Source organism: Triplophysa dalaica, chromosome 8 (genome assembly GCF_015846415.1).
Source record: "Triplophysa dalaica isolate WHDGS20190420 chromosome 8, ASM1584641v1, whole genome shotgun sequence".
Lineage (NCBI taxonomy): Eukaryota > Metazoa > Chordata > Actinopteri > Cypriniformes > Nemacheilidae > Triplophysa > Triplophysa dalaica.
In genome coordinates, this window is record NC_079549.1 from 17,212,259 (window position 1) to 17,238,523 (window position 26,265).

Sequence of the window (26,265 nt, forward strand, 5' to 3'; positions counted from 1 at the left end):
TCTTTTGTAGATACAAAAAAAACAATTGTATTTATTGGATTTTTATTAAGTGATCGTTTTTAAAGGTCATAACTGGCTTTATTTCTTTGTGAAACCATGTTTAAATTTGTCACTCTATTGTAAGGAGCACTGCCACATGCTGAATGTCTTATTTATAAACATTTAAATTGTGCTTTAATATCAGTAAAGTTATATTACCATCATACGTCTGCAACCTGAAAATGAATGTTGGAAACTTTACAAGTCATATTTTAAATACTGGTCCATAAAAAAAGCGTCTGCCAAATGACTAAATAAATCAACGTTTTTAGCTGTGCACTACAAGAATATCTAATATCTATTCATCAAGCTCGACTTTTTTGTTTTGTCCCCCTCTTCTGGTCAGTGATATATTGCCGCTAGATGCAAAACAGTTTTTTGATGGTTTGGGAATCTCAATTAATAACTGTGCAAATATTTCAGCAGATATGATTGAAATGGATTGGTCAAGAATCTAAATATATAACGCTTGCATTTGTAGTATGGCACAATTACCATGTTTTTTTAAATGTGATTGTGTAAAGGCAAATGCTCCCGTAAGAGAACTAAAAAAAAACTAATAAATTCCTCAAAATACCTTATTACACTCTCACATCATGTCCCTTTTATGATGAAGCAATGAAGAAACCAAATAATTCAGAATATGATGACAGAAATACTGTCTTGCAAAAGTTACACATGCTCATAATGGCAATATAATATAATAATATAATGATAACCATATGCAATATGTTTCTTTATAATACATAAAATAATCTGTTTTTATAATACATACAGTATAAAGGCTTATTTTAAAATATGTCAACAATGTACAGAAAACACATTTAGAAAGAGTTATCCTCTGATTCGCTTTCTGTATTGTCCTTGGTTAGTCTCTCCAGCTCTTCTCCATCCTAAAATAAAATGCAATCATGAAGAGTTTCATACCAAACAATAATGTACAAAATAGAACGAGCATTATGCCTCTTTTCACAATGCAAGTCCTTTAGTAGCATTTTTGAGCTTTTTAATATTGTAATTCCATGCAGAATATATTACATTTGATCTAAATAATTTGGTCCCAAAGCTTGCTTTGAATAACTGCATTGTGTTTTCATTATAGTAGTCGAGTGTTCACCCCTCCACACAAAATCAGATTGGTTTGACCTGCTTCACAAAGAGCCCCTTGTTTAAACTGTCAATGTGTACACACTAAGAACTAAGGTGGAAGCATTTCACCCATACATGGTGATTTTGACACTACATCAGAACGAACTGTAGTCTATACTGGTAATGGGTAGTTGACGAATAAATCGTACCTATGTGTCCTATGGTGTGACATAGCAAAATATTGGGAAAAAATACATTGTTTTATCATTTATATTTAGCAAATAAGAGAGATTTATCTTCATTGTTTTTTTCTTCAAAATTTTTGCCATCACACCATGAGACAAATCTGCATATTAGTCTTTCAACTACCCTTACAGACTTCAAATGCATCGCTGAAGTTTAATGTTAGTTTGAGTTTTGTCCTGTGTCCTCACGGGGGCACTCAGTAGTGAGTTTAATGGGAAAATGGTTGTTTATGTTGCTGTTGGAGAAGAAGACTCGCATGTTTTGTGTTAGCTGTGTGTTTGCCGTGGATGGTGGACAATTAAGTATGCAAAAAATGTTTTCTTTGTTGTCATTCGGATTTAACATTTAAAGCCGAGTCCCTTACCCCTCTTGACCTTTCAAAGACTTCGCCATTGAAGACCCTGAGCCTCTCCTCTTGCAAAATGTACTCTGGATCCTTCAATCTGCTGCTGTGGTAGATAAAGATGGCTAGCAGTACTACAGGCGCCTGCAGGAAGAAATCCATCGATGGTTGAAAGTCAAAGAGGAAGAAAGACAGCGCTGTGATTATGACTGTGGTGATCTGGCCCGTCAGCACGTGAAACATGTTATCCCGAAACTTCAGGATGAAAGCCACCGACAGACCCAAAGCGGCGGTGACGAACGCCAACGCAATGGAGAAGATATTGTGGCCATAGAGGAGGCCGCAGTGCAGCGTCAGGTCCCGGTAATCAGAGTGAAGAAGCAGCGTGAGGCTATTGAAGATCAGACCGAAGAGGTATAGCTTGCTGTTCTGGATGAAGATGCTTTCCGCCAGCTGTTCCCCCTCCTTGAGGATCTTCTCATTGTAGATATTGGCCAGAGCAGAGATGAAGCACTGAAGTAGTAGCAGGATGTAACCCAGGCCAAAGCTGTTCAGCTTCTGGATGAGCTGGCTGTCCCACAGCTCATGTGGCAAGTCACTCATCCAGTCTGATGAATTGTGAGGTTTAGGGTGGGTGTATTTCAGACAGCTGTTTGAGGGACTTGAAATGCGGGCCCGGTGGATGATGTGTACGGCATTGGTGTGTTGCTCACTGTTTCCAGTAGTTAAGGAGACAATAGACAGGAACAGGATGATCAAAGATGCCCACTGCACCCAGGACAGATGCCTCCTGCAGGTCAAAGTATGCATAGTCATTAATATAGTATTTCTTTGTAATAGAAAAAGATAGGTTAGCAAAAACGTGGTGTCAGCACTTACTTTAAAACAACCCGGAAAAGAATGGCTGTTGTAAAAATGACAATATTGGAAAATAATACTGCCATGGCCTATTAAAAAAACGAGGAATAAAAAAAAGTGTGATTAAAGAATTAATTGCTCAATTGTCTGTATTCATAAATGGACTAAAAATAATCATATTATATAATAATCAATTAATATTTATTAAAGAATTCCTTTAAAAGTCCACGTACAGGTTGCAAGTAGGTCATCACATAGAAGATTATAAGGTTGTCAATGAAGTAGAGGAATGCAGGAACAAACCATTTCAGGTAACTAAGAAAAGATCCAAAGGCAGTCCTTGAGCGGCCCTCTGAAAGACAAAAAAATATATGTTATTTATGTCATTATTTCAGAATATAACAAGATTGTATGTTTACCAAGCTAATGAGAGATGGTATTTTGGGACTCATACGTTAAAGCTGGCTCACCTCGAATGACCACCCGTGCTGACATCACTAAACAAAGTACTAATTTAATGGCCTCTGCCATTAAATTCACAGATGCAGGAAGAAAGTCATATTTGTTTTCTGCAAGTATAAGAAACAGGCATGAGACAACACACTTGTCTTAAAGCGATCATTCACCCATAAATGAAAATTCTGTAATCATTTAGTCACCTTTAAGTTGTTCCAAATATGTTTATATTTCTTTGTTCTGATGAACACAGAGAAAGATATTTGGTAGAATGCTTATAACCAGACAGATTTTGCCTTCAATAGACTAAAATGGTATGAAAAAATACAATGGTAGTCAAAAGTTCCCCAGACCGGTTTGCTGTCCTACATTCTTCAAAATGTCTTCTTTTGTGTTCAACAGAACAAAACATTTATAAAAGTATTTTTCCTACAATAGTAGTCAATGGGGGCAAAATCTTTCAGGTTAAAAGCATTCTTCCAAATATCTTTGTCTATGTTTATCAGAACAAAGAAATGTATAGAGATTTGGAACAACGTGAAGGCGAGTGAATAAGGACAGAATTTTCATTTTTGGGTGAAGTTTCCCTTTGAGCAGCAAGACAGAGTTCAAGTCGGTCTATTATGGTGCAATACCTTCATTAGCTGAAAATTTTAGTAATAGGATGCGACTAGTTCCCAATGTGATGAATCCCAGTCCCAGAGCCAAAGTGTGGACCGAAGACCTGGAGCACACCCGGGAGATAGGACCGCCACAACAGGAAGATGAAGGGGCCATTATGAATAACACAACCTAGGGTCAATCACAAAATATAGAAAAAATGGCTCAGTTAATTAAATTGCTAAACATAATCACAGAAGATAAATCATCAAGTATGTAATAATGTTTTTATTAATAAAACAGAAATATTTGTGTCTGCCATCTACACTCCCCTAATACCACATTTGCTACACTGAAATTTTAGCCAAAGCCTGCATTGAGAACTGCTCAAAACATTGAGAAGAATGTGTTTGACTAATACAAAGCAGACACTCGGCAAATATAAAGCAGTCAGGACAGTCAGTTACGTTAATGGACTACTTTGGCTTAAAGTTCAGTTGAAAAAGAACATGAACACTGTGTGATATACTTATAGGTGAATGGCTACTGCAGGTGTAATACATACACGTTAAATAATATTTGAACATTAAAGGGATAGTTCACCCAAAGATAAAACGTATCTGTATCGTGACATCCACTATCATGGTAGGAAAAACAATGTTTTATTTTGTTGTTCTGTTGAACACAAAGTGAGATATTTTGAAGAATTTTGGAACACAAACAGTTCTGGGGCACCTTTGATTACCATTCAATTTTTCCTACTATGGTGATCAATGATGTCACAGAATTGAAAATTGCTGACATTCTTCCAAATATCTTTCTCTGTGTTCATCAGAACAATAAAGATAAACAGTCAAATCATATGCAAATATTGTAATGTGTTTCATTGCTGTATGGGATCATACAGAAATATAAAATTTTTACAGCTCAATATCAGTTTATCTTAATAAATATTAATAATTTCAAAGGTGTGCATTATAGCTGAACAATGTACAGTTTTGTGGCTTTAAAGTCATTCCCTTAAAATGCTATTAAAGTTGGAAACGTGTATTTTAATATGCATGTAACTTTAGAGACGGCCCCTAAATTCATGAATATCGAACATTAAACCAACTTTATGCAAGTCCATGTTTCTTACGCACAACCAAACAATCTGTCTTCTGCAAATAGAAGACTTTATTGCAACATATTTTTTTTATAATTTTTTGTAACAATCCATTACGTCTAAAGTTCTGACGAGTCTTGATAAATGAATTTGAAATAAAACTGACCAAGTTTGGATGCTATGCAACATTATAAAATATTTCAGGAGCATGTTTTTGGATGATCATATAAAATATGACATTAAATTGCTTTATAGAAAATTATACTGAATGTTTAATCTAATATTGAATAAAAATATCAAGGGGAATCATTAAAATGAACCTTTATGTTTTTTTTTGCCATTGTGCAGCTCTACGGAGAGCAAATAGTTTCTTCTTTTTCTAATAAAAAGGGGTCCTGACAGTTAAGGTTTGGCACAGATAACGGTGCGTCACAATCTTCCAAAGTCCATTTGTAATGTAAGATCACAAGGACTTGAAGAATAAAACCAAATCAATGTTATAATAAATACAGAAAAGCTCGAAAGACAGAAATCACACATCTTGTTGCGTGGTTCTGCTTCAATATTCCAATGTGAAGCTCAGGCGCATTGACTTGTGTGCGTTGTTTTTGCATGTGCATGTTTTTATTGTTTTAAATAATTGACGATAGACAAATCCGTACAATTTACTAATAATTAATCCAATAAATACTGACATTTAATTAATAAATATTTATTGAATTAATGAACATTAACATTCTTATTTAAGATGTTCATATATTTTAAATGTTTTAGGTCAAATTAAGGTCTAATGGAGAGGCTCAGAGATTACATATTTTTGTAGGCTTTTCAAGAATTAAGTGCCATGCTATGCACTTTCCCCATAGACTTTTGGAAGATAGCATAAAATAAGCTCTGAGATTAACTAGGTTTAAAAAATGTACACATTTTGTCTATCAACATAATCTTTACAAAAGAACACAACATTTGAAAATATACAAACGGCAGAAGTAAAAAGTCACCACCACCAAGCCTCCTACAACTCTTTCGAACTTCATTAAAAATGTGTTCCCTAGTAATAACTCCATGAATGAATCCGCATCTACGTTATAAGAGATTTGTGCCCGTTATTTGTGAGCAATCAATCAACCCTTTGGAGCAATGGAGCCGGAAGTCCTTAAATGCTAACTCGCTTCCGGGATTTGCATACAAAAATACGTCATCTCTGAACCTCTCCATTTGCAAAACTGTGCACACGGTTTATAAATTTGTGGGTTTTTCAAAAATTGAGGGCACCGTTCACTAAACTGAGGGCACAGATTTGAATGTTGTGGGTAAAGCTTATTAATCTGGGAGCACGTTTGGTAAAATGAGGGAACAGTTTTAGAATCTGTGAGTACGTTTTTTTAAACTGAGGGAAGGAATTACAAAATGGCCACAGGTCTGTGGCCGTTTTATAACACAGCCGGTGACCAGGCAGGTTCCACAGGTTTCTATTGTCTTCAGTTAAGTAATTGAATTGGGACTACACCTATCACCTGTGAAAGAATGTCACAAAGGCAGCAAAAGTTAATAAAGAAATAATAAAGAAATAGCTTTGCATTGTTGTCCTGTTCCTTAACAGTGTTGTGAAGCAAAAATACTTAAAGGCAAGTATACTTTACTCAAGTCTTTATATTTCGGCAGACTTCTGCTTTTACTCCACTTCCACTACATTTCCTAAAGAAATGTATACTTTTACTCTGATGCATTTCAGCCAAGCATGTTCGTTCCTAAAAAATAGAAGCATAGAAACAGAACTGTAAATGAATAAAAGTACAATTTATAAAGTAAAGTTATCAAGATGTGGTTTCTGAACTTGTATTTTGATAGTTCCAGATAAAACTACTGAGCTTAAGACAGAGCTTTTTCAAAGTTGTAAACTTCTATGTAAGCACCATTTTTGATCATTATCCTAAAAAAAACATTAAAAAAAAACTTTGCTTGAACTTTACTTTAAATACTTCAGAATATTTTATACAAAAAGTACTTTTTAAGTACTTAAGTACAATATTTATCTGTTACTTCAAGACTTTTACTCAAGTAATTTTCCGGCAAGATATTTGTACTTTTACTCAAGTAATGCTTAAAGGTACTTCATACACCACTGTTCATTAATAGAAATCTTTAGATTTTTCTATTCCTCACAAAATAAAATGTTAAGTGACCAGTTCACAATCACGTCACAGGTCGTCTACATGAGCCTCGCTTATAAACTTACAGGACTCGGAGACACAAGTTTCTGTGAATAACTGCATATGCTGATTGAAGCACATTCATAAAAATATTGCTTGTTCCGTTTATTGTTTCTTTTTTCCCTCACTTGAAGGCTAAGCCTCGATGCTTCGCAAAGCTTGATTTCACTATCACTTAGCCCTAGCCTACTATTTGTTGTTTACGACATGTATTTTAGAAAATGCAGGAAGAAATGCAGAAATAAAGACATTTTAAGTTGTTTTGTTTACCTGTCCATATGTGCTCACGAAAACGTACAACCGGCCCACTGCTTCCGCCTTTTGGCGCATGCGTATTTGCGTTCAACGAAGACGCAACGTCATTGCGTGGCTACGCGGCTATAGGCAGGACCTTCACAATAGTAGAGTTAATCAATTCTACCTGAGAGTTGTTTGTGAGATTGTGTGTTTGACATTAAACACAAACGTTTCTTTTGTTTAGGAAAATAAAAAAGAAGAAAATAAATGCATTGAAAATGAAAACCGTGCTCTTTCGTTTTAAAATATCTTAACTTTTGATGTTTTTTTTTTGTTGGTTCGGTGAGTAGTTTTGAATGAATTACAGAATAATTGAGTGTATTGATGCCTTCGTTTCAGCTCAAACCCAAGACACAATTTCTTGTCACGTGTGCAGTTTGTTTTTATGATATATCAGAGTGTTTTTCTGTAACTGTCTAAAAACAGAAGGAGAATATTCGTCATTCTAGCCAGATCTATTTACCCAAACATCTTTAAGGAAAATGTGCAGTTCACGTGCAATTTGACATAAAGCTCATAATACAATTTTTTATTATTGTGTGCACATCCAGTTTGTGGAGTCAGGCTCATTCTCAAAACAAATAGAAGGAAATAAGGGATTATGTTTAAATCCCTCATAATGAAATTGTTGTCTGCGATTAAAAAAACTGAAGGTCAGTTTCATTTTGTTTATTTTTCACTATCAGTACATTTATCTTAAAAATGTGATCTAAGTGCATCCAATATATATTTATGATTTAATAAAAGCCTGCATATGTTCTACATTCTTTTAGAAAAACTAAGGTGAAACCCCATCACTAACTTTTTTGTAGAAAACAAATGACCTATAAAATATTAGACCACTAATATTGACAGTCATTTCATTCATCTTTTTTAATCTTTTAGTTCAGATGAAAAAAACGATCATGCTTTTAGAAAGCAACAGAACAGAATCTTCCTTTTAAATATCCGACATTCAGCAACTAAGTAGCCTTGCCTGTCTCAAAACAAGTTTTTAATTAAGTCGTCTGCCAGTATTTACAATGGGAGGGATTAAACTGGCTATGACAAATGTGTAAGTGCTAGAGAGGAAATTTTTCTCTTCAACAGAACATCTTGTTACAATTTAAAAAATACAAAAAGATTTTCATTGTCAAAAAAGCTTCATAGTACTAACGACTGTACAAAAACAAGAAGATTACGTTTTATATCATTATAGATAATGATAGAACATTTCCCAGAACAAAGTGTTTAAAAACGTCGCTGCGATGTGTGCGTGTGTTTGTATTTGTGTAAAAGGGAGTGGGGGGAGATAAAGCTCACTCTGCGTTTCTCTGGAAGTTTGTGATGCCCTGCACTTCAGAACAGACCATTACCTGGACTTTCAGATATGCAGCTCTGCTTCTGGCCAGGGGGTCCATGTGGTTTGGCCCTTCTGGCATTTCTGTCTCATTGTTCTGTCTCATGTTTGGAAAGACGCTATCACATTGCAGCTATTAATATTGACTGGGATTACACGTCTGATGTACAGCAAGGGTATGAAAAAGAATACTATGATTATATAGAAATATTTTTCTCAAATAACTAGAAAACTTGATCTGTAACTGAGAAGCAGTACTACCAAAAATGTTTTATTGATTACATGAGCAAGGAAAATATTTTTATATAAAACCTGAAAATGTATATATGAAAAAATGTGCTAATGAAGAAAAAGTTAGGAGTATATCCAACTTTTAAATATTATTTTTTATTAATTATTTTTACATGTTTCACGATACCTGTATGTGTTTTGTTGTATTCCAGGGCTATACCAACATATAGAAAAATTGTATACAGGGAGTATGATGCAGGATTTACAAAGGCTAAAGCACAACCCTTGTCCTCAGGTATTTTAAACATTTTAACACTGAAATCTATGATTTAAGACCTACAGAATGTATTGCATTTTTTCATCTTGTACATAATGTTATAAATCACAATTAAAACAATCCTGTACAAACAGAAGGTTTTATAATGCATTTACTAGGGCTACTTGGGCCAACGTTGCGTGGACAAGAGGGCGACACAATTGTTGTTACATTTAGGAACATGGCCGATCGTCCTTGCAGCATCCACCCACACGGCATTGCTTACGGAAAGCAGTCAGAGGGTGTGTATACTGATGTCATGAATGTGGTAACAGTTTGATTAATGCTACAGCGTGTCTTGTACGGTACAGAAACAAACAGACACTCTTCTGGAGCCTATGATACATTTTATTTCTAAGGGAACATTATGGATTATTTGAGTGTTTGTCATTTAGTTGTGTAAACAACTTGTGCAACACAAACAGCTGTGTTTGATTTCTCTGAAAATATTAACCCAAGGGACAAATGAACCACTGGCTGTACCTAAGTCCAAAGCAGGCTGCTGAATCATCATACCTAAAGTTAACATTTTTGTTAATAAACATTTTGTTTATTTCATATGTTCATGAAACATGAACATTTACAAGAACCTTTTGTTTCCATTAGGAGCTTTATACTTTGACAACACTTCACTGTATGAGAAAGAGGATGATGTCATTTTGCCTGGAAAAGAGCACACGTACTATTGGGAGGTAACATCTGAGGTGGCTCCTCTGGCTGCGGACCCCCCATGCATCACCTACACGTATCTCTCCCACATAGACATCGTCAAAGACTTCAACACAGGGTTGATTGGAACAATGCTGATCTGCAAGAAAGGTTAAGCAAAAGATACATTGTTATGATATCATGAAACAGAAACTATTACTTCTTATAACAAAGATAATTAGAATACGCTCATTTAAATTGTTTGAAATCTTATGAATCTAGTCTTATCTAAAAAATTCGGATTGTTTCACATTATCTTCTTTACGAAGCCCATTTAAGGAATTTAAATCGATATTTTTCTCAAAGGTGCGCTAGATGACTCTGGAAATCAGACTCATTTCCATCAGGAGGCTGTGCTGTTGTTTGGTGTGTTTGATGAAAACAAGAGCTGGTACAGCACTGGCGGCCCTCCACAAGCACAGAACGTGAAATACACCATCAATGGCTATACAAATGGATCTGTACCTGGTTGGTTTATTATATACTTGTAAACAAACACTATTTTCTTCTTTCTAATAGCTGCTTATGTGTCGGACTCTTTCTTGTGTTCTTCAGATCTTGGCATCTGTGCTCACTCTAAAGTCAGCTGGCACCTGCTGGGTATGAGTTCAGAGCCAGAGCTCTTCTCTGTGCACTTCAATGGTCAAGTTCTTTTGCAATATGGACACAAAACCTCAGCCGTTGGCATTATTAGTGGCACTGCCACTAGTGCCAGTATGAATGCTGTCCACCCCGGCCGCTGGCTTTTCTCCTCTTACATTAGCAAGCACTTGGAAGGTAAATCTGCCAGAAACACCACAAGGTTCATGAATGAAACACATAAAATGTCTCTCAGATTGTCAAACCTTTACTGTATAGTATAGGTTTTATTTCATAGCTTTATGCTTAGGTTTCTACTTGTCAAAAGTGAGTGTTGAAAGCCTCAAATGTGAGCATCACTACTAAGAGATTTTGTATTCTGTAGCTGGTTTGCACGGTTACCTGAATATTACGACATGTGAGAAGTTCCCAGCACCTAAAAGAAGGTTAACCATCCAAGAGAGGGCGGAAAGTCAAGAGTGGACTTATTTTATAGCAGCAGAAGAGATCATCTGGGATTATGCACCGAATATGCCAGAAAACATGGACGGGTATCCAGAAAATTCTGTGTCATGATGATTTATCAATAGAAACTGGATGCTTGTGTGAGCTCCATTCTCACGTTTATTTCCAATGTTTTTCACTTAGGGATTTCCGCTTGAAATATTTAAAGCAGGGACCTCATCGCATAGGTAAAAAATACAAAAAAGCTGTGTTTACACAGTACAAAGACGGCACATTTAAAGAAAGAGCAGAAGATAAGAAAAGAAAAAAGGAACTTGGCATTCTGGGCCCTGTGATAAGAGCACAAATCAGAGATGTCATAAAGGTACATTTATCACATTATTATATTTTTAGCTGTCACTTTAGTATTAAAGGTAAACAGACTTTTTAAATGTTGCAGATTTTTATTTTTTCATAGATTGTCTTTAAAAATAAAGCATCGCGTCCATATAGCATCTATCCTCATGGACTGACCATTGATAAATCAGCAGAAGGAGCCAGTTATCCGGAGGGAGGTTAGTCCAAATCAATCTTCACCAAAATATATTTATATCTCATTTTTCCCCCCCAAGTCACCGAATAAAAAGTATGTTTGAATAAATAGAATAAAATCCATTTAGATGAGGTCATTGAACTTTCATTTAAAAGGGAACCAGACGCATGGCATCCAGCCTGGAGAGACCTACACATATGTATGGAATGTGGGGGAGGAGGATGTGCCAACAGATAGTGACTCAAGGTGTCTTACAAGGATGTACCACAGTGCAGTCGATACACCTAGAGACATTGCTTCTGGTCTTGTAGGTCCTCTGCTGATATGTAAGAGTCAGTCTCTCAACAAAAAGAATGTCCAGGTAACTGTTTTCTATTTATATTATATCAGGCCACTGAATTGAAATCAATTTAAAGTTTTAATACAATAGAATTTTATGGCACCCCAGATGTGCTTTTAGTTTAAAGACTGTTTTAAACAGTAGGCAACAAATGTATGGTGGCTCATACTAATGATAAATATTAAAATGATATTGTTTTATAATGTTAACATTGCAAAGTATGTAATTTGTAATATCAGAAATATTCATTGTTAAATTATTCTGTTTTTTTTAAGCTAAAAGCAGACAAAGAACAACATGCCATGTTTTCAGTTTTTGATGAGAACAAGAGTTGGTACATTGAAGAGAATATCAACAACTACAGTAATGATCCTACAAAGGTCAAAAGAGAAGATCCAGAATTCAGCCAATCAAATGTTATGCATAGTGAGTAGAGTATTTTCCTGTATTGACCTTACAAACCAGCGCTTTGTCAAAAAGGGCCGCACCCAATTGACTGGGTTGTTTTAACCCATCATTGGGTCAAATATTACATTTTCCGGGTTTATTTAACCACAATCCGTTTAGGGAAGTCGTGCAACTCCGCTCACATGTTTGCAACGCGCCCCTGGGCAGTTTTTTCATATTTCAAACAAGACATGAATTGGGAATACTGAATTTTTTTACAGTTGCTGCCTTAATCCCAATTTAAAGACATATTTAAAAACTAAGTTAACTGTACCGTAACGTTTGTTTCCAATGACCAAATTGCGCTTAAACAACATTCTTTTTCATATTGCTTTAAATACAACACATGCGCAAAGCTTCGCCAGGGCAGTCATAATGAGCGCTGCATTCCTCCCCATTCATTTTTAATGGCAGTGACGCATCTTGTTAATATTAATATTATATTAATATTTTTCCCTTTTTAACCCAACGGAGTTAAAAATGATCCAGCTTTTTAAGAGTGTATAGATTTATTGCATAATTTTTTACAGCAATCAATGGTTACGTGTATGAAAGTGGCCAAGAACTGGGATTTTGTCATGGTGAAATTGTGACGTGGCATGTGTCCAGTGTTGGGGAACAGGATTATATCCAGACCGCAACCTTTTATGGACATACGTTTGAGCTGAAAAACAGGGAAGAGGACATGCTTGCTCTCTTTCCCATGACTGGAGAAACTATCAGTATGAACATGGTTAATATAGGTGAGTATCTAAATATTACATAAAATGAATAGGCCACAGCAGGCCATGGTGCACAATTATTGTGTTTCGGACTTTTAAAAACACAACAATACATATAATGAAAAATATTAAAAATACTTCCTCTGCTAATGTTTTTTTTAAATCATTATCCTAACTATCAGAAAGTCTGTGGGTTTCTTACATAAAAAAACAATGAATACAACTTTGGCATCCTCTGTTTTATAGGTCTTTGGCTTTTAGCCTCCATGAACTCTCACGATTCCAATAAAGGAATGAGGGTGAAATTCAAGGATGTCGAATGCTTCAGAGATTACGTCATGGAATACGATTATGACATACCCGATAAATTCACCGTATTGAAACCTCAACCCATCAATGAAATTTTTAAAGAAACAGCAAAGCCAACAAACCCTAAGGAGGTTGACGAAGATACCGACTACTTTGCTGGGCTTCTTGGCATTAGGTCGTTTAGAAACCAGAACTCGGCTGTTAATTCATCCATTAATGAAACCACAAAAGAAACAGCAAACTCAATAAACCCCAATGTGGACGACGGAGAAACTGAATACTTTGCTGATCTTCTTGGTCTGAGAACGTTAACAAATCAGGATGTTGAGCCGCTGGATCTTTCGTTTCTAGATCATGATGATGGTTTCTTTCCAACTGCTGAGGAAAAGGATAAATCACATAGTGCTACTTCAGCCACCTCCAATCAGACTGTTACTCCTCATTTATCAGTTTATTCGGCTGGTTTGGATAAGTCACATATTTCAATTCAAAGTATTACGAATGAAAGCACAGCAGATGCATCACAATACATGACCAGTTCTTTTGATTCTGAATCAGAGATCATGGCAAGCAATGGCACAGACAGCATTGAATCAAAAGTAAAGCGAAACATTGCAACAAATGCAATTTATCTTCCACCAATTGTCCGAAATGCCTCTTTAGCAATTTCATCATTCAGTTTTTATGAAAATGTATCACTGGAGATGGTGAATGAAACAGACAGTGTTTCTACTAATACTACTCATCTTCCAAATAATCTAAATAATGCCTCTTTAGCAATTTCATCATTCAGTCTTTATGAAAATGTATCACTGGAGATGGTGAATGAAACAGACAGTGTTTCTACTTATACTACTCATCTTCCAAATAACCTAAATAATGCCTCTTTAGCAATTTCATCATTCAGTCTTTATGAAAATGTATCACTGGAGATGGTGAATGAAACAGACAGTGTTTCTAGTAATACTACTCATCTTCCAAATAACCTAAATAATGCCTCTTTAGCAATTTCATCATTCAGTCTTTATGAAAATGTATCACTGGAGATGGTGAATGAAACAGACAGTGTTTCTACTTATACTACTCATCTTCCAAATAACCTAAATAATGCCTCTTTAGCAATTTCATCATTCAGTCTTTATGAAAATGTATCACTGGAGATGGTGAATGAAACAGACAGTGTTTTTACTAATACCACTCATCTTCCAAATAATCTGAGAAACACAACGCTGGTAGAACCAATGAATGAAACACACAGAGTCTACTTGAACACCAGTGATGGTAAGAGAAACATCACCATAGATGATGGTGGCAGATCTTTGGATTCAACTGAAGAAAAATTATTCAACCTATCCTCAGAACATTTTAAGTTAAATAAAACAGATGTAAATAGCACAGAAATTGCAGATGTTAATAGTGATGCTTCAGGCCACATCTTCACTTACCATGTTCCTAGTTCTGACTCTCTCTCCAACGCCTCAGAACCAGCAGAGTATTTTCTGCTACTAGATAATCAGCAAACGTTGGAAAATTCCATGGACGATACCTCACCTACGTTTCTCAAGAACACCACAATAGAGCTTTTTGAGAACACTGTTGATCCAACTGCAAACAAAACAGGCATTGAGGAACTCGGGACCACACGGGGGAATGATTCCAATGTGGTTTATTCTCTGATGAACTCACTTGAGAGCACTTTTTCTACACCTTACCTCAATGTTTCCATGCCATCCAGAGACAGCCTTGTCAGACCGAACACAACTTCATCAAAAATTCATGAAATGTTGGAATCTACTAGTGAAATTCTCAATAATGCATCATTGCTCTTCCAGGTAGACAATATGAATATTTCCGTCAATGTTTCATATACGAACAGCTCAGAAAGTATTACTGAAGATAGTTTCGAAGAAGTGGTCATCTATCTGAAAAACAACCACAGTGAGGCTTTACTCAGCTCTCCACTCAACCCAGATGAAGAACACTGGGGTTATGAGAGCACACATAAACTGGTTCCTATGGAAATCCCTGATCATGTAAAGAAATACATCACAGATGAGCCGGAAGCAACAACAAATATTGAAGCCCAAAATCCAAAAAAGAAAAAAAAGGTAGTTCACAAGCCAGTGAAGCCCAGAAAGGGTCATGCCATGAAGACAAAGAAGAGGAAAGAGTATAAGCCACAAGCCCTTTCTGAGATGTCTTCATTGGGTCCGTCTCCACGAGGATTTGGACCTGCCGTTTTCAGTCCAAGGGGAACCAGACCTGTTTCAAGTGAGGAGGACCTGTTGAGCAAGCCCATTGTCATAGGAGTGCCAAGACGGGAATTCAACGATTATGAATTATATGTTCCAAAAGAAGAGCAAGAAAATGAAGTTGGTTTTCCTGAAAAGACAGAAGAATATGAATTTGTGGAGTACATGGATCCTTATAGGAAATCGGTAAATTTTCAGAACACGCTGTTTGATACGACATCTCAGCATTTCTTAAAGAAGGCTGAGGACAAGGATACCAGGACCTATTATATCGCAGCAGAGGAGGAGGAATGGGATTATGCTGGCTATGGCCAAAGGTATTCCAAGCATCCAAAAATTCACATTATCACAATGTTACAAGACAATCAAATTGTATTTTTTTTTATTGTTTACCCTTTGTAAAGGAGGCTTTATAAATCAAATCTAAATGAGAGGCCCATGTCTTTTAAAAAAGTGGTGTTCAGGAAGTACTTGGACATCACTTTCAGCATCCGCGACATCCGGGGAGAAATGGACGAACATTTGGGTATTCTGGGTCCGGTCATTAAAGCTGAAGTTGATCAGACTATTATGGTACGCCATCCAATCTGCACACACAAAATATAGTATGTGAAAGTTTGCAACTACATTCCCACTGCTATCTGTGTTATTGTAGATATTTTTCAGGAACCGTGCAAGTCGTCCATACTCTATGCATGCAAATGGAGTGACATATCTAAAACAAATGGAAGGTCTGGGTTACGACGATCAGTCGCCTTACTGGTACAAGCTAGACGATGCAGTTCAACCCAACAGCTCTTTTGTCTACATGTGGACTATAAATCCCAAATCTGGACCACAAAACAATGAATCTGACTGTCGAACATGGACATACTACTCTGGAGTAAACCCTGTAAGCATTCTTCATATCAAAACTTTGAATCTACATATTTTGTGATTTTTATTATTAGTAATCTTTATGTTTGTCACTGGGTTTTGCAAACATCTAACCAATAGAAAATATAAAAAAGTGCTTGTCAACTTGACAACACACATTTAATCACTGAAAAGTACAACGTTTTTTCCATTTTATGAAAAACTGTAAATTTGGACATCCAAGGTTTTGGAAGAACAGAGACAATATGTTTGTATGATGATGGTGATGGTTTAGATCTAGGCATGAATCATCAACGTTGGGTTATTTGTCAAGGCAAAATGATTTTTTGTAATGAGTGTATAAAATGCTATTATGACTGACCTTTAAATTAATTTATTTCATAGGAGAGAGATATCAACTCTGGGCTGATTGGACCTCTTCTTATCTGTAGAAAGGGAACATTGGTTAAACCAGCTATGGATAGAAGAGAGTTTGTCCTTCTCTTTATGACCTTTAATGAGAACAATAGCTGGTACTACGAGGAGAACCAGGCGAGAATCGAGAGGAAAAACAAAAGAACAGCCCTGGATCCAAACTTCCATGACAATTTAAAATTTGACGGTAGGAAAGTTTTTATTTTTTCAAATAGGTCAGTCCTGATGGATAACATCAACAGCCTTTGGTTATGGGTAACATTGAACATTAAAACATGAATTAATACAGAATGTATTTTAGAATTACTTATAGTGTTTCATTATTTGATCAAGCACAAAATAAAACAAATTCTCTTTCAGCCATCAATGGTATTATCTACAGCCTCAAAGGACTCCGGATGTACACCAATCAGGTAGCCAAGTGGCACCTCATCAACATGGGCTCCCCTAAAGACCTCCACAGTGTCCACTTTCATGGTCAAACGTTCATAAATAAGGAATTAAGGGACTACCGTCAGGGTGTTTACCCACTTTTACCAGGTTTGTAGTGATATTAGAAAATAAGCTCTTTAGAGCTGTACGATCTAAAACTCTCATTCACACCAAACTTCTGTTGTTCAGGTGGATTTGCTACACTAGAGATGTTGCCCTCAAAGCCTGGTCTCTGGCAGCTGGAGTCTGAGGTCGGACTCTCGCAGGAGAGAGGAATGCAGACGCTATTTCTTGTGTTAGATAACGGTAACAGATAAAGATCATTTGTAGTGCTACTGTTGTTATTATTTGGTCAGTTGTCAGAATCTTGTCTGTTTCACAGTCTGTGATCACCCACTCGGTCTCATCTCTGGTACTGTGAAAGACAAACAGATTACAGCATCTGACCACACAGGTATGATCTCAATGAATAAAAGCATCTGTCAAATGCATAAAATGTAAATAATTTACATCTATGTTATGTGTCCAAGGACAATGGTATCCTCACTTGGCTAGACTACGTAACACAGGGATATACAATGCATGGAGTACAACAAAGACGGCACAGTATATTCAGGTGACCTGTCAGAATGGTGTGCACTAGATCATAAAATGCTAATGACAAGTTACAAATTGAGACTTTATCCTGCATTCCAGGTGGACTTCCAGAGGCCGGTGGTGATCAGTAAAGTCGCCACGCAAGGAGCCAAGCATTTCATGATTTCGAACTTTGTGCTTAACTACACCATTTCCTACAGCACAGACAAAAATAAGTGGTTCTTCTATAAGGGGGACAGCGATGCTGTCAGAAAGGCAAGTCGATATTTTAGTGCCGTTGTATGTTGAATGCATATTTCAACACATGCAAGCACTAATTTGGCTTTTTTATGTTCAAAAGATTTTTGAAGGAAACAACGAGGCTCATGTGGAGAAGGAGAATATATTTTTCCCACCTTTGATTGGTCGATATGTGAGGCTGCATCCTTTACAATCGTACAACAGTCCAACTGTTCGTTTGGAGTACTTCGGCTGTGAGCTTGATGGTATGGAGGAACAGATTTTATTTTTTACGTCACCTATAAAGACGCAATAAAAATTCCATTCACATATATACCAAAAATCCTTGTTGTGATGGCAGGTTGCTCTGTGCCAATTGGAATGCAAAGTGGCATTATTAAAGACAATCAGATCACGGCAAGTTCTGTGGCTTCAAGTTGGCACTCAGGACCGTGGCATCCCTGGTACGCACGCTTGAATAAACAAGGAACCATTAATGCCTGGCAAGCCAAGGTACAAGACATACTTTATAAATCACACACTTTTAACAATTATTCCATGGACCAAGTCTAAGTTCACAGTCTGTTATTTACAGAATAATGACATGCAGCAATGGATCCAAGTGACACTCCCGGTTGTGAAGAAGATAACTGGGATTATAACACAGGGGGCCAAATCATTCAGGACAGAGATGTTTGTGGAGGAATTTACTCTAGAGTACAGTGATGATGGCAGGAGATGGACAAAGTACACTGATGATAAGGATTATGCGCAAACGGTAAGCATCAAATTTCTACAAATATTTTAAAAGTGTTCTGTACAGTGTTCTTGCGTCTAAAGAATCTCCTGTACTTCCATAGACTTTTAAAGGCAACACCAACAACAATGGCCAGGTGAAAAACTACATCTTCCCACCGATATTTTCCAGATTCATCCGGGTTGTTCCCAAACAATGGAAGAGCTCTATCACTATGAGGATTGAACTGCTTGGCTGTGATGAATAAATACTGTGTCCTCTTTCACTGAAATTACAATATTTTATATTTCGTTTGCGTGGATCAACTTTATTAAATACATTTATTTTAAATGTCATACATGAACGTATAACTGTACTCAGAGTTAAAATGGTTTTACACGAGTTATAAGGGATTTTATAAAAGCGCGACACCTAGTGTTTGTAACGTGTATGTCAACCCAGTCAAATATTTTTAAACGTAATGTAAAGCGTCAATCCTTTTCAAATGTGTCGCTCACATTGAGCAAACCAATGAGAGTTGATATCTTGATATAAATAAAATAAATCTAAATATCTAAGTTACATCTTGAATATTTATTTATCACGTTCTGCTCCGCACTTTCATGTTTTTATCTTGTATTTGTATTCCGCTTCATTTGTTCATTTTTAACTTATCAGTCCTAGGCAACTTTGGTAAACTCTCACTTACATGATAGATAGATAGATAGATAGATAGATAGATAGATAGATAGATAGATAGATAGATAGATAGATAGATAGATAGATAGATAGATAGATAGATAGATAGATAGATAGATAGATAGATAGATAGATAGACAGACAGACAGACAGACAGACAGACATACCCAACTCGTCACGACGGAGACTAACTAAAGTACAGCAGTGTTGTGGTTGAGACCACCCTCTGGATGGCTGTTCCTGTGAGGGATGGAGGGAAGTTTTCAAGACGCCATTGTGACGTCAGTACAGACCCTCTTTCTTCCCCGCCGACCGCAACACATGAACATCGGCGGAATCGTTCTGATATTTTGTATCTTTGTTACTTCAAACGCGCGACTCCTGAATGTGTCTTCTGACATGCGATCGTGAGTTCCAGCATCCTGCAAGAGGTGAGAACGTTTCAGTGGGAAAAGTCGCCGTTCACTAACAAAGGCAGCAGGCGTAGAAAGTTACGAACACACCAACGTACGGGATATTGCCTGGTCTTTAGAGCCGGTATGATATCCCGTGAATCTGTGCTCTTAAATGCAGCTCTGCATTATGCGGTCACTTGTTCCGGTGTATGTTTATTGTGCAATGCAAAAGTGTGGCTGTAGTTGAGAAATTCGGAAATCTGTTTTGTCAGCCGATCGCTTGCTGATCGCATTCGTGTGGTCGTTCATTAGACGTGCATTGTAAACATTTACTGGAGAGACTTGACAAACTCTTATACATTACAGCACAAAGCCAAATTTAAAGATATAAAGTTGCAGCATTAGAAAACGAAAAGCTAAACTAAGTGTTCTCATTTTCTTTTAACATCCATTGGAAGTTTTAGTGTAGCCTACTTACGTTTAGTGGTTGTTTTACCTTTAACACCCAAATGGTGTTCAAATCAAACCAGACGACTTTTTTCTGTGTTGTTTCAAGTGTGCTTGTGCAGTCATTAAAATAAAAGCAATGACACTCATACATTTGTAAGCCAGGCTTACTTTCAAGAGGAGAGCTTACACACTGTAGAACGGTATGTGAAATTTCAAGATTATCTTCTGGTCACATTGTAATAGTGTGAACGTGTAGGTGTTTTATTCATAGGAAAAATCAGAGCCCAACTGGTCTCAGAATTCTTCACGGCTTACATTCTGTACAAATTTGAGTTATCCTTTGGGCTTTTGTAATGAAATCTCAGTTGCGAAGTTCTCGGTTTCCTGGCTGATTTGATGATAAGCTTCTCTTTTATCTCTTTACAGTTTGTCAACATGTCTGTCCAATTCTGCATATTCTGCATCCTCCAATAATGAACAGCAGTAAGAATGGGACAACGCAGGCAAACACCACTAACGGTCCGGATGATGATGGAGCCGTGGCGCTGGAGGCTGTCTCTATCATAATCATAGCCATATTGGCATGTCTGGGGAATCTGGTTATCGTGGTGACGCTGTATAAGAAACCCTACTTATTGACTCCCAGCAACAAGTTCGTCTTCAGCCTGACCTTGTCCAATCTGTTGCTTTCTTTATTAACTTTGCCTTTTGTGGCGGTCAGCTCGGTGCGCAGAGATTGGATGTTTGGGGTGGTGTGGTGTAACTTTACGGCACTGCTTCATCTTCTCGTCAGCTCATCTAGCATGCTGACATTAGGGGCCATTGCTATTGACAGGTTAGTTGTATTTTTCTTATGGCATTGAATACTTGATTCTGATTGGTCGGCTGCAGCATCTGCAGTCAGAAATGTTCGTGAAACAACTGCTAAACTGTCCAGGCTACTGATTTAATATGCTGTGTTAGTTGAACCGTGTTCCTGTAACACTGTATAATCTCTTTCTTTTCGCATTATAAAATCATTTACCAATAAATCAATATTTAATGTCCGTTTAAATTCAGCCTGTGATGATCACAAAATAAACATCTACAGGATCATACAAAACTCAATATTGCATCAAAATAGTCAAGAAAATGTCAACATAACACACTCATGGTCATGAATCACTTCACTGAATGATTGAAATCATTACCTTACATTCCATGTTTTCATATGCACATCATTAGAATATCAAGACATTGATATCTGTCAAAAAGTAATGTGCTTAAAGGTCCAATGTATGCAAACAAACGCTCACTCCACAGCTCGCCCCTCCCATTCGAAGCACTACGGGGGCTGACACAGAACTGAGATGTCATTATGTTTTTGCTTCTTTGCCGAAAAAGATGACGTATTTACAAAACATGCTCTGTAGAGCCGTTTGTCTAAAGATAATCTCGCGTAGGAATTTATCGCCATTTCTTTGACCAAGGCCCGCCCTAGAGGCAATGACTGACAGGTAAAGCAACCAATCACATTTCGTTTTGTGCCGCATCATGTTTAGAGGCGTGGAAATGTCCCCGCAGTAACAGACCGTTACATTTACAGTGTAAATTCACTAACGTGAGTTAACAGAAACAACCAGGATTATAACTTAATGCCATGAACCTCCCATACTTTTAAAAATGAAGCCTTTATTTGATTGTGATGAATTCTTATAGCAACCGTTATAAACACAACGGCTTACTTCTTAGATCAGGTGGCTTCGTGTTGTGTCCAGGCGGACCGTTAAAGAATGAGGCATGCACATCTCCCAGAAATCCTGTAAAATTCAACCAATCAGATGACGACTTCGAACACGCTGAAGTGTTTCCTGAAAAGTATGCATCAGACGTTTAGCCAATGGTCTGTGGGCGTGACATCTGAGGCTGAGACTACTTTAGAAATAACATGGCGAATTCCATGCTAAAGGATCCGGTGCGTATGTTAATAGAAATAGCTCATTCTAAGGTAATAAATAATGCTTAAAAGAGCGCTTGATTATGTAAAGTCTTTATACACCTCTGAAGACATAGTTATGTATATTATAGTGCATTTCTGTCAATAGATCCTCCAAAAAAATTACACTTTGGACCTTTAATACACAGAAGTATTTATAAGCAGCATTTGAAGCATATCTGAGTTAATCTTATAAAAATCTCTTTCAGTTGATTCATGAACATGCTCAAATATTACTTGTTTTGCATGACCATTCTGTACTCAATTGAGATTACATGAGTTAAACATGACATTTAGATATCTAGTCTTTCTTCAACAGTTTCACTGTAATTATAAATTAGACCTACTTTCTTCTAATACACAAACCTAGAAATCACCCTCTCAGGTCAATCCGATAAACTAAAAAAACATTCCGTATAGATGCGGCGTGAACTTTATTTTTTCCAGCCTAAACATCTTGAAGAAAGGCCCCCTTGTTGATTCATTCATACGTCATGTGATTCTCAAGAAGCACTTATGTTTTATTTTTTCAAATGAAGAATGTCTGTCTCTCATTCTTAGGTACTATGCTGTATTGTTTCCCATGATCTACCCCATGAAAATTACTGGAAACCGAGCCGGCCTTGCCATTTTTTACGTGTGGCTCCATTCTTTGGTTGGATGTCTGCCGCCGCTCTTCGGTTGGTCTACTTTCGAATTCGACCGCTTCAAATGGACCTGCACGGCAGCATGGCACAAAGAGATCAGCTACACTGCCTTCTGGGTAACGTGGTGCTGCCTTCTACCGCTGGCGGCAATGCTGGTCTGCTACGGGGTCATCTTTCGCGTGGCCCGCATTAAAGCGCGCAAGGTTTACTGCGGTACCGTGGTGGTACAGCAGGAGGAGTCTGGTTCTCAGAAGAACGGCCGTAAGAACTCCAATACCTCCACCTCGTCGAGCGGTAGCCGGAGGAGCCTTATCTACTCGGGGAGCCAATGCAAGGCCTTTGTAACCATCCTTGTGGTGCTGGGAACATTTCTGACCACATGGGGTCCGTACGTGGTTGTGATTAGTACTGAAGCACTGTGGGGTAAAGACAATGTTTCACCACAGATAGAGACGCTGGTGTCTTGGCTGTCTTTCACCAGTGCCGTGTGTCATCCACTTATTTATGGACTGTGGAACAAAACTGTACGAAAGGAGTTGCTGGGCATGTGCTTCGGCGATCGATATTACAGAGAGTCTTTCGTTATACGACACAGGAACTCTCGTCTGTTTAGCATCTCGAACCGGATAACGGGTGAGACATTTCATCTTTTTTTAGTTTGGTGGATTACTGTAAAGTGCACAACCGTAACCTGATGTTTGGATTGGACATTCTTTAACAGATCTGGGGATGTCTCCTCACCTGACGGCCATGTTTGTTGGCGGTGGGCAGCTCCTGGCACGTGGCAGCAGCACGGGAGACACAGGCTTCAGCTATACACAGGACTCAGGTAGACCTTATTCTGTTTTTTTTTCACATAAGTCAAAAGAAAGAGATAGATCATACAAAATTAAAGTTGTGGTGTCATTGACTCGCCCTAAATGACATTTTCTTCTGTGGAGCTCATAACAAGATGTTTAGCAGATTGTCACATTTGGGGATACATGCTTTACAGTGTCTGTCCTGTCAGACCTGTTTTAAGATTTAAGTTTTGTTTTCAGATTTACTATTTTAAATAAATTAATTAATAGTTTAGATTTTATGTATTTTCAGTTAATGATTTTAGTGCCTCAGTCTTAACTTTTTTCAGTATTGGTAACATTTCTAATTTTCATAAAAAAAATCAAATAATATTTAATTTACAGAAATGTTTTAATAGGGTAACTTTTAATAAACTATACCTAGCCTCTCGCTGCCATCTTAATTCTCACAATAGACTGTTTCAAAGCAACAATGTTAGCTTCCGCTGGACCTCCGGAAAGCATCAATAATGGTTAAGTAGTTTCAAAGTAATTTAATAAAATGAATACACAATAAATATATATATATATATATATAAATTAAAAATGAAATTAAACGCGTCCAATGAAATAGTCTATAAGAGCTTCATAAACATTCTACCAAAAATCTCATTTTGATATTTCATGTAAGAAATTCACATGGCCTTGAAACTACCCAAGGGTGGGTGAGAGACGATCTTACATTTTCAAATTAACAATGCTTCTGAATATTTTGAAGTTATATTAAAAAACATAGTCAACAGTTCCAGCAGAGGTGGATATGTGCCTTGCAGGCTGTTGTTATCAGGTTGTGCCATTTGAGGAAACACAGAACCCGTCACTGAAAATCACAGGCGGCGGCACACCGGCTCCCCCACAGTCCAGACTGGTGTGGGTGGGTGGTGTTAAAATTGATATTTGATTGAAAGATGCCTGCTGTGATTTACCCTCTAGCTACAGACGTCATGCTGTTGGACAACTACACATCAGAACTCTCCCACTCAACCCACTGTGCTGCCAGTAAGAGACGAAGTTCTGTCACATTTGAAGACCAAGTGGATCAAATCCCTAAAGGTATCAAATATGCTCCTGTTTTGCTTCTGACTAATGTCCCTAATTAAAGAGGATCCTCACTTAAATATGTTAATTGTATCTATGTTCATGAACTGCCATATATGTTTGTATAGTATAGTATAGAATGTGACAGTTGTATTGTGTATAAAAGATACAAATGAAGTCGAAGAATAAAGAAAGTGTATGTTTAAGATGAACCATGGGTCAAACTGAGATTTTTATGCTTTGTTTCGTCTGAAGGTGATCCATCAATAGTCCAGGTAACGGCAGACATCCACAAGTCTTTGGACAGCTTTGCCTCATCTCTGGCCAAGGCTATAGAGAACGATGCTAAGATTCAACTGTTTGGGGAATGGACTGATATTCCCATCAGTTTGTTTAGTGTCCGGAACACACAAAGAGGTCCACGTTACATGGATGGCCAGAGACTCAGGATGGAAAGCATCGATGAAGGAATAGTTAAAGATGATGATGACAATGAGGAGGAGATGAGGAAGAAAAGGAGCATCACGAAAAAATATGTGATAGTTCCATGTAGTTCCTTGAACGACAAGATCATTGCGTTATCTGCATCCTTAAGGTACAGAACATCATTAAAGATGTCAACATGTTGGCAAGTGTTTACAAATAATTTGCACACGTTGTTTGTGAGTAATTTACATAAAAGGCAAAGAATGTTTTAGCAGCTGCTGCTATTTGTCAGGGTGAGGCCAAAGATCTCCAGTGTGGATGTCAGGAGGTTTGTTTTCATTTGTAAAGTTGCAAAAGGTACTGTATATTGTACACCTTGTAAGGTCCTCTTATGTTATGTATCTTACCATTCTTGAATATTGTATTGTTTACCTTTATCCACTGTAACCACTTTGCTTTGTGTAATAGTTACATATTTGTTTGCAAGAATGATCCCAGTGAAATGTATTGAATTCTTTACAACGGTTTCACAAAGTTTGAGGAAAAAGTTGAATAATAGTTTAACATTTTGATCGTGGGGGACTTTTTTTTTTACAAAAAACTTGTATTAACACCCTCAGACCCTTAATGTAATAGTTCACCCAAAAAATTAAATTTCATAATTTGCTGACCCTCATGTGATTGTTTAGAATGTTCAAAAGGGTGCATACATGACAGATTTGTCTTTTTCAATTTATGAAAGATTCATATATATATATATATATAAACATGATTAGGATGCTGGACATAACAAACCTTCATGTCAAAAATGGTACAGTATAAATCAATTGTATTATGTTATTGATGTATTTCAGTGGAAAATCTGAACTCTTGTATTTGTGAAAATGACAACATTAGTCCAAATCTGCAGTGGTGATTGAAGATCAAGAACAATATTTATACTATTTTTGCAGTTTCTAAAAAAATAAAACATTTTGGTACTATTGAACTTAAATTTACTGATTACACTACATTTAATCTTTATGTTGAAAACATT

The 26,265-nt window shown here is 37.0% G+C and overlaps 3 protein-coding genes across 5 annotated transcripts; 2 read left to right on the forward strand and 1 right to left on the reverse strand.

Annotated features, from left to right (window-relative positions):
* Positions 1-25: 25 nt before the first annotated feature.
* Positions 26-7,249, reverse strand: slc35a5 (solute carrier family 35 member A5). 2 transcript variants are annotated; one of them, XM_056754087.1, is made up of 8 exons: positions 7,220-7,249; positions 6,380-6,487; positions 3,667-3,823; positions 3,046-3,144; positions 2,809-2,927; positions 2,597-2,664; positions 1,739-2,507; positions 26-932 (listed from the first exon to the last, which is right to left on the reverse strand). In XM_056754087.1, exons 3-8 carry the CDS (start codon positions 3,806-3,808, stop codon positions 864-866), a joined length of 1,266 nt encoding a protein of 421 aa, XP_056610065.1. In that variant the 5' UTR covers positions 3,809-3,823; positions 6,380-6,487; positions 7,220-7,249; the 3' UTR covers positions 26-863. The 2 variants fall into 2 exon arrangements, with proteins under 2 accessions (XP_056610065.1, XP_056610064.1); XM_056754086.1 differs by lacking the exon at positions 7,220-7,249 and having other exon boundaries at positions 6,375-6,489.
* Positions 7,250-8,517: 1,268 nt separating this feature from the next.
* Positions 8,518-19,342, forward strand: f5 (coagulation factor V). Its single transcript, XM_056754085.1, has 25 exons — positions 8,518-8,761; positions 9,029-9,111; positions 9,252-9,374; positions 9,739-9,951; positions 10,147-10,308; positions 10,396-10,617; positions 10,805-10,970; positions 11,068-11,248; positions 11,342-11,438; positions 11,572-11,777; positions 12,032-12,182; positions 12,734-12,946; positions 13,172-15,803; positions 15,891-16,059; positions 16,142-16,378; positions 16,747-16,963; positions 17,137-17,316; positions 17,398-17,514; positions 17,591-17,662; positions 17,739-17,824; positions 17,905-18,060; positions 18,146-18,290; positions 18,386-18,537; positions 18,620-18,802; positions 18,885-19,342. Exons 1-25 carry the CDS (start codon positions 8,616-8,618, stop codon positions 19,026-19,028), a joined length of 6,453 nt encoding a protein of 2,150 aa, XP_056610063.1. The 5' UTR covers positions 8,518-8,615; the 3' UTR covers positions 19,029-19,342.
* Positions 19,343-19,639: 297 nt separating this feature from the next.
* Positions 19,640-26,078, forward strand: gpr161a (G protein-coupled receptor 161a). Of its 2 annotated transcripts, none has more exons than XM_056754997.1 (6): positions 19,640-19,996; positions 20,731-21,139; positions 22,841-23,559; positions 23,648-23,755; positions 24,699-24,818; positions 25,059-26,078. In XM_056754997.1, exons 2-6 carry the CDS (start codon positions 20,778-20,780, stop codon positions 25,499-25,501), a joined length of 1,752 nt encoding a protein of 583 aa, XP_056610975.1. In that variant the 5' UTR covers positions 19,640-19,996; positions 20,731-20,777; the 3' UTR covers positions 25,502-26,078. The 2 variants fall into 2 exon arrangements, with proteins under 2 accessions (XP_056610975.1, XP_056610974.1); XM_056754996.1 differs by having other exon boundaries at positions 19,640-19,890.
* The last annotated feature ends 187 nt before the right edge of the window (positions 26,079-26,265 follow it).